We start from the raw sequence: 8,521 nt of genomic DNA, 5'->3' as shown, positions 1-8,521 counted from the left end.
GGTGAGCATGATCAAAACATTGATTTTACTATGATTGTTATCTCAAAGGTTACTTAAAAATTTATTTAAATATTTGAATACTAAAAAAAAAATATAATTTTTTTAGGTGGGTTGGTGAGGCAACCCACTTAACCCACCAACCCGTGGTGGGTTGAGCCGGGTTACAAAATTTCTGGCTCACCAAAAAGTTAGCTGGGTTGGGTTCACTCATTTTCAACCCGACTAGTGGTGAGCCGACCCCACTTTGACATGTCTACACTAAGTCATTAAATATTACATTATCTTGTAATTTTTAATTTATATTACATATAATAATAATTTTCTAACACTATTCATTCATTGTTGCGTTATATATTTATTATTCAGTCCAATTTTTATGTTTATCCATTTGCTTTAAATTTTAAATGTTTGTATTTATTCAATTTTATTTTCATACTTTGTATATTCTGATCTATACACATATATTTATATACCGTTAAACCTGTATATAATTTTGGAGTGTAACATTATTATATTGTTATTATGTAATTAATTTGGATTTCTTATATATTTATAATTGTTATATTTATATGTTCACAATTTATTATAATGGATACATTATTATTTTTAATAACAATTTTTTAATAATTTTAAAATATTTATAATATAATATATTATTTAATGAAATTATTGTATTGAATTTTTTTTCCTGAATGTCACAGTTTTTTTTATTTATTAACGAAACATTTGAGTAAAAGTTACTACTGTCTAATATAAGACAGACAAATAAACATTTATATATTATATACTATACATTATTATTTTTTTAAGTTTTTTAAAAGAAGAACTTTCCTATTCATATAAAGTCATATTATATCTACATAAATTAAAACAATAAAGATAATATAAACATTTGTATAATTTAAATTACTAAATTACAGATATTACATGTGTTATATTTTAAAAATCACATATAATTTTATTTAAGTACTTCGTAACATAACATTCACATGTCTCATCTTATTTAAATTTGTACTCACATTAAATACGTAATTCTAATAATTTAACAAAATTTATTCATATATTATATATTATTTATCTAATTTAACCTTTAAAAAAACATTAAAATATATTTTTTTATATTTTTATATGAGAATTTATACTTGAATAAAAAATATTTTTTATATTATTATATATGAAAATTAAATGCTTCAAACTATTAAAAAAATAAAATACTGAAATGCCATTATATTGAAAACATAAACAAATATCTATTAAAAACTTAGAAAAAATGTAGCCATCATTTAAGTTGATAAAAAAAAAAATGCCAGGAAAATTGTCTTCACCAAAAGATAACATTATCAAAGTACGGGCGGCAAATGATGATGGTAGACTGGTAGTTAGCTACAAAACTAGCAGAGACTACTTTGTCAATCATATGATATGTTATGTCTGAACCACGTGCTCCATTTATATAATGCTTCCAACATTTTGGCTAACACAAGTCAATAAACCGATTATGTTGGAAAAAAAACAACTGGTTCTTGTGTTGATACTACTTTGCTGTGTTCCTTTTCATGTCCAAAATTGTCTTGGATTAGAAGATGAAATCAGCAGATCTCAATTCCCAAAAGGGTTCCTCTTCGGAGCATGCACTTCCTCCTACCAGGTTCATGTTTTACTCCAAACTTTAACTTTTCCCAGAAACATACCAAGTTTGTTGGAGTTACACAGTTGCTTACTTTTCCTTCTCTGTTTCTGAAATACTTAAAAGTTGCTGTTTTTATAATGGGGTTTTTTCTTCTTTCTTCTCAAATGAAAGATTGAGGGAGCACCTCTCGAAGATGGCAAGGGTTTAAGCAACTGGGATGTTTTCAGTCATATTCCAGGTAAGTTCTGTCGGTTGAATATGCAAAGTCGATCTCTTCATTTATTGTTGAGAATAAAGTTATGGAATTATAATGATGAACCTGAATGATCATTCTGCAATTTGATGAATTTTCAGGAAAGATAACCAATGATGAGAATGGTGACATTGCAGATGATCATTATCATCTATATTTGGTAAATATCAGCTTCATATTTTACCTGTTTTTGGTTTCACTGAATTGCTTAATCATTGTCCTTCTTACTTGACAGGAAGACATGAAGTTGATGTCCTCTCTTGGGATAAACGTGTATAGATTTTCTATTTCATGGGCAAGGATTCTACCTAGTATGTAATTAACAATACATGTAAATAACTGTCATGATCTTATCATAAAAAATTTCTGATGAATTTGGTCTTTATTAACAGAAGGGATATATGGGGGCATAAATCCAAATGGAATAAAGTTCTACAACAAAATCATAGACAATCTGCTGCTTAGAGGTGAAGTAAAATTGCCCATGGTTCTTTATTCCATAACTACTTTGTTTTGGCTTCATATTGATGGCATTCACTTTTAGCAAGACACAAGAACTAACTCACCCAAACTACAGCTGTTTTGTGGAACTTTATATTTAATGTTTGTGTTTATAACCGCATGACATTGTCCTAAGTTGTACCTAAATCTGAGCATGGTGTGCTTAATCCAGGGATTGAGCCATTTGTGACAATTCATCATCATGACTTGCCACAAGAACTGGAAGAAAAATATGGTGGTTGGCTTAGTCCCCTGATACAGTAAATGCGTTGTTCTTACTATTTCTTTCCTGTTATATACATATGCTAGTGATTTTGGAAATTTTCCACTTCTTCTAAGAAACTGTACTCTAAGCTGATTAATTCCTCAGGATAACTGTAGCCAGAAAGTTAAGCTAAGTTTACTGTAAAACTTTGATAACCGTGTATTCTTTTGTTGTAGGAGAGATTTTGTTTATTTTGCTGAGATTTGTTTCAAGAGCTTTGGAGACAGGGTTAAGTACTGGACTACCATCAATGAACCAAACTTACTTGCAGACTTTGGCTTTATAAGAGGAAAATATCCCCCTGGTCACTGCTCTCCACCTTTTGGAAATTGTTCTACTGGTAACTCTGATGTTGAGCCTCTCATTGCCATGCACAATATGTTACTTTCACATGCCAAGGCTGTTGAGTTGTACCGAAAGCATTTTCAGGTATTCGTTGTCACACTTTCTAGTTTAGGGGGAAAAGGGTTAAAGCCTAAGATGGGTTTCTAATTCGTAAACTAATCCAGAAAAAGCAAGGTGGAATCATTGGCATTGTTGCTCATACCTTCATGTATGAACCTCTTAGAGATGAAGAATGTCATAGACAAGCTGTGAAAAGAGTCTTGTCTTTTGTTGTGTCCTGGTAAGTTGTGTTAATAAGTACTATCATAAATCACTATGTATGTACTTTATTAATGAACAGATTAGCAGCACAAGAAAATTCTGATATTTTGCAGGTGCTTAGATCCCTTGGTTTTTGGTGAGTACCCTGCTGAAATGCGTTCTATTCTTGGGAGCCAGTTGCCAAGATTCTCTCATGAGGAGAAGAATCTCATAAAAGGAAGCTTAGACTTCATTGGCATCAATAACTATGGAACTCTTTATGCCAAGGATTGCTCCCTCTCTGCTTGTCCTCTAGGAGCAGATCGTCCGATAAGAGGCTTTGTAGAAACAACCGGAATAAGAGATGGCATTCCTATTGGTGATGAGGTACTATTGTGTCTTCCAACTGTTCTAACCCATATAAAGGATTGACACCACTTTTAATTCAAAACCTTAAAACAATGAGTTTAACTTAGACTCACTTGGACTATTCCCATCAGTTATAGGGTTTACTCAAATGTTTGATAAAGGAATAAACATTCATTATCTGTGATACATTTTGTTTTGTCCTAGTAGACAGGAAACCCAAGGTTCTTTGTGGTTCCAAGGGGCTTGGAGAAGATTGTAGACTACATCAAGACAAGATACAATAACAGGCCCATGTATATCACAGAAAATGGTAAGTGAAAACTAATATACATTTCATGATCTCTTTTTCTCCCATTTTGTTATTTTCCTGGGTTCTTCTTGATCAATGAATGACTAATGTAATCTCAAACACTTTACCTAAGGGACAAGGAACCTTAACTATTGAGGGTTGCTTTTCTGAAGGTATTAATTAATAACTCATGGATGGCCACTTGAAAATTGTTTCAGGATATTCATCACCACCAAAACCAGATGTGACAATGAATGATCTAGTGCAAGATTTCAAACGAGTAGAATACCATAAAGCTTACCTTGCAGCTCTGCTTAGAGCCATGAGGTATGATATGAGTAGCAACATTGTTTAAGGCCTATTCTTAGTTACTTTGTTGAGAAGGAGGATTTTGTTATGTGCAGGAATGGTGCTGATGTAAGAGGATATATGATATGGTCATTGATGGACAACTTTGAATGGGCAAGTGGCTATGATGTCAGATATGGTCTTTATTATGTGGATAGAGATACTCTTGAACGGATTCCTAAACTTTCTGTTCAATGGTTTTCTAGTTTTCTCAACAACACTACCAACACTGAAGAACAAGACTTGAGTGAGCAATATGTTAGGAGCAAAGATGCAATGACTTCTGGTTTCAAAGTTATTTGAACTAGCTGAATACTAGCAACATACTCTTTAGTAGCATATTTCATTGTTGGTTGAAATTTGTTGGAAGTCATAAAATTTTCTGGAACTTGGAATTTCTTGAGTGTCACTTGTGATTTAATAATATCAGAGTATGTTTGAAAAATTGTATCAGTAGCACTCACTCATCTTTTTGTTTATAGCATTTTTTGTTGAAGAATATGAACCAACAACCACAACATCAGCAAGCAAAAAGGGTCTTGTAGGAGAGACAAATTCACAAATTTGAACCACCATAAGCAAATGTTTGAATTCATTGTTGAACCTAGACAATGTACGACAAGCTCGTTGACAACTTTTATTTTCAAAACACTATCAATATCTTTTTTCTAATATGCTTAAAATCTCCTATATTCCGCAAAAACTAATGGTATTTTTTAAGTTGGAAGGATTTTCTAAATGCATATTTTTCTGAGATTATTTGGTGTCCTTTTCTTGGTTAGTGGTATTTCTTCATCTGCAAGAACTTACATGCATGGATAGAAAGAAAAATGCTACTTAAATGTTAGACAAGACCTATATTAAATAAAGTGTTTTGACATCACAAAATGTAAGCTGGAATAGCTCAGTTGGTTAGAGCGTGTGGCTGTTAACCACAAGGTCGGAGGTTCAAGCCCTCCTTCTAGCGTTTTTTTCTTTGTTTCTACGTTGGTTCAGCCAAATACTTGCACAAAAAAGCTTTTTCCTTAGTTTTTCTATCTCATAACTTTTGTATTTCCTTCTAACCGAAACAAATGAAAAGTGTGATGACAAAGCTCTCTTATAAGTTGATTGTGAATATTGAAAACTGGATAATTTAATACATTATTTATTTTGGTTTTAGTGTATCATAATTTAAGAGTCAATGTAGTTTTGAAATAATTTCATTAAAACACATTAATATTATAAGTTTTTAGTATTACTATATATAATAATTCTATTGACTTTTAAAATAATAAATTTAAATCAAACTATATCGATAATGATTTTGTTATAAATACGCAAGTAAATTTGAATACAGAGATACCCTTTGAATTTTAGGTACTTTATTGAAATTTTTTTAAATTTAAGTTTGAATTTATTTTGTTATAACTAACATAAGTCTAATTATCTTTGTTTTAAAAATATAATCCACGATGTTTATTGATATGAAAATTAAGTAAAAATTAATATATCATTAATATCTTTTACGTGATAATTGCACCTACCTTCGACATATTGTAAAATAGGTTTAATTAGTAATATAGTTACCTAATTTGGTTTGATTCATTTTAGTTTTTTTATTATTTTTTGTTTAATTTGGTTCTTTAATTGTTTAAAAATGTTCAATTTATTAATTTTTGTTAAGTTAACGTTAACACTACCCTGTGTCATTTTGTGAAATTTTAAATTTTTTTATTTTTTACTATTTTTTTAAAATTAAACTACTATGTGTCACATCATGATTGTGCCATGTGTCAAATTGGGAAAGACAAAATTGAATCATTTTAAGGCTTAAATACATTTTTTATCCCAATTTTCATGAGCTTTGTTTCGTTTAGTCCTCATTTTTTCGAAGTGTTCAAAATGGTCCTAATTTTTGTAATTTATGGTCAATTTGGTCCTTTTTTCAGACGTCGTTTAAATTGTTAATGGAAGGTGAACAGTAATTGTCACGTGTCACTCCATGATTTTTTTTTTTTTAGAAAAAAAAATATTTTAAAAATGTGGTCCACGTATCAAGTCAGCATTGTGACATGTGGTAGTATCTCGTGGTTTATATTCAATTTGGACAGAGTTTTCGTTAATTTTGTTGAACTTAGTCCCAATTTTCATTATTTTTGTTTAATTCAGTCGTAAATTTGTCTCTATCCAAAATGATCAAATTTATTTTTTATATAAATGTTATATTGAAAAATTTATTTTTATTTTTATTAAAATTTATTTTAAATATTTCTTTCATTATTTTTATACCAAACCTAACTATATTTTTGGAGGAAAATTATTATATATGTTTAATTTTTTGGTACATGTAAAAAATAGGGTTAAAGTTAGTTTAAAATTAGAGGAAAAATTCTTCATTATTTTTAAAATTAGAAGAAAAATTCTTCATTATTTTTTAAATGATTCAGTACAACCTTTATATAGAAATTAAATTTGGTTAATTTGAAGAGAAGCAAAATTGGGACTGATTTGAACAAAATTAACGAAAATTGGGACTAAATTGAACAAAATTAACGAAAATTGGGACCAAATTGAATATAAGCCCCGAGATACTGCCATGTGTCACAATGTTGACTTGACACGTCGACAACATTTTTAAAATTAAAAAAATAAAAATTTTAAAAATTTTTAAAAAAATTTAAAAACCATAAAGTGACACATGACAATTACTATTCACCTTCTGTTAACGATTTAAACGGCGTATGCAAAAAGGACCAAATTGACCACAAATTACAAAAATTAGGACCATTTTGAACATTTCAAAAAAATGAGAACCAAACGAAACAAAGCTCACGAAAATTGGGACCAAAAAGGTACTTAAGCCTTTTAAAAAATAGAGACTAAATTAAATCAAAATTGTAAATAAAGATACTAAAATGAAAACAGTCATCGTTAGTTTGACACATGGCACAATCATGATTTGCCACGTGACATTTTTTTAAATTAAAAATTAAAAAAAATCTCGAATTGACACATGATACAACCATGATGTAACACATGACATTTTTTTTTAAATTAAAGAAATATAAAAAAAAAATTGAAAATTCCACAAAATGACGCATGGCTTGTATAAACACCATATTAAGCTTAACTTAACGGAAATAACCAAATTAAACCTTTTTAAAGAATTAGAAGACCAAATTGAACAAAAAAATAATAAGAGAGCCAAAATGAACCAAATCAACAAATTAGGAGACTAAATCACTAGTTAAGCCTATAAAATATATTTAAGATATTTAAAAATAATATCTTATGATATAATAACTTATTACTAGATTTTATTATATCTTAAAGTTATTATGGTACAATAATTGATTATCTAATATCTCAACAAGTAAGACTTAATTATTCAAGTAACAAAAATATTTTTAATATATTTGTTTATTAATGGTCTAAGAAGCCTATAAATACCACATTTTACCACTCAATTCTAATACTTAATCCTACTTTCTACACTTAATATAATTATACAAATCCTTACGATCTTATTGGCATAAACATTAAAGAGTAAAGCTGGAATAGCTCAGTTGGTTAGAGCGTGTGGCTGTTAACCACAAGGTCGGAGGCTCAGCCCTCCTTCTAGCGTTTTCCTTCTAACTTTTATTTTTACATTTAGTAAGAGATGTGTGGTTTGGAATTGGCTTAAGCATTAAAGAGTTGGTTGGAGCGTGTGAAATCATACTTTCTACACTTTTTATAATTATATAAATTGTTACCATATTATTGGCTTATGCTTTAAGGAGTAAAGCTGGAATAGCTCAGTTGGTTAGAGCGTGTGGCCCTTAACCACAAGGTCGGAGGTTCAAGCCCTCCTCCTAGCGTTTTCTTTTTAATTTTTAATTTTGTGTTTATGATTCCTTTCGGATGAGAAATCTCAACCTAGCTTACTCAACCCGATGGCCCGTTGGGCCAACCCGCAGGTTATGTCGGGGCAACTCGTGGATTCTCTCTTACCACCATGAGCCACCAATGAGGGAGAGCGACGACCACAACAAATTTCTCGAAACAAGTTAATTTGATTTCACAGTTTTCTAAACCCTAATTTCGCGATGTTGCCCGATTTCTCTTCGTGATTTTCCCCTGTATTGGGATTGATTGTGTGGAGTGATTTTGATTTCCTGTTCAGTTGCGATTTTGTGTTCATCCAATTTCATATTGTTTATTGTTCTGTTTTTGGATTAGGGTTGTATTCCTTTTCTTAGTGTGTTAATGGATATGTATTGCGTATGATGAATAGGTATATGCATTGTGTATTTAGGT

At 30.1% G+C, this 8,521-nt stretch overlaps 1 protein-coding gene and 2 non-coding genes across 3 annotated transcripts; all 3 read left to right on the top strand.

The window, feature by feature from the left end:
* The first annotated feature begins 1,360 nt into the window (after window positions 1-1,360).
* LOC114186318 (beta-glucosidase 18-like) lies at window positions 1,361-4,685 on the top strand. Its single transcript, XM_028074375.1, has 12 exons — window positions 1,361-1,648; window positions 1,802-1,868; window positions 1,985-2,043; window positions 2,119-2,194; window positions 2,276-2,350; window positions 2,557-2,644; window positions 2,826-3,078; window positions 3,159-3,274; window positions 3,369-3,621; window positions 3,811-3,913; window positions 4,111-4,219; window positions 4,297-4,685. Exons 1-12 carry the CDS (start codon window positions 1,457-1,459, stop codon window positions 4,541-4,543), a joined length of 1,638 nt encoding a protein of 545 aa, XP_027930176.1. The 5' UTR covers window positions 1,361-1,456; the 3' UTR covers window positions 4,544-4,685.
* A 448-nt stretch (window positions 4,686-5,133) lies between these two features.
* On the top strand, window positions 5,134-5,207 carry TRNAN-GUU. Its single transcript has one exon. It is a non-coding gene; the product is annotated as a tRNA-Asn (tRNA).
* A 2,801-nt stretch (window positions 5,208-8,008) lies between these two features.
* TRNAK-CUU lies at window positions 8,009-8,082 on the top strand. The gene has a single exon. It is a non-coding gene; the product is annotated as a tRNA-Lys (tRNA).
* The last annotated feature ends 439 nt before the right edge of the window (window positions 8,083-8,521 follow it).

Source organism: Vigna unguiculata, chromosome 5 (genome assembly GCF_004118075.2).
Source record: "Vigna unguiculata cultivar IT97K-499-35 chromosome 5, ASM411807v1, whole genome shotgun sequence".
NCBI lineage: Eukaryota > Viridiplantae > Streptophyta > Magnoliopsida > Fabales > Fabaceae > Vigna > Vigna unguiculata.
The sequence above is the reverse complement of the archived record's forward strand: the minus strand, read 5'-3'. Positions and strand labels throughout refer to the sequence as shown.

What these genes read in the sequence shown, in the direction of transcription:
- LOC114186318 (XM_028074375.1), top strand. Translation starts at nt 1,457, where the DNA reads ATGCTTCCAACATTTTGGCTAACACAAGTCAATAAACCGATTATGTTG. An exon ending in ATCATTATCATCTATATTTG is followed by an intron (nt 2,044 to 2,118) that starts GTAAATATCAGC and finishes CTTACTTGACAG; the next exon opens with GAAGACATGAAGTTGATGTC. An exon ending in CATGTATATCACAGAAAATG is followed by an intron (nt 3,914 to 4,110) that starts GTAAGTGAAAAC and finishes AAATTGTTTCAG; the next exon opens with GATATTCATCACCACCAAAA.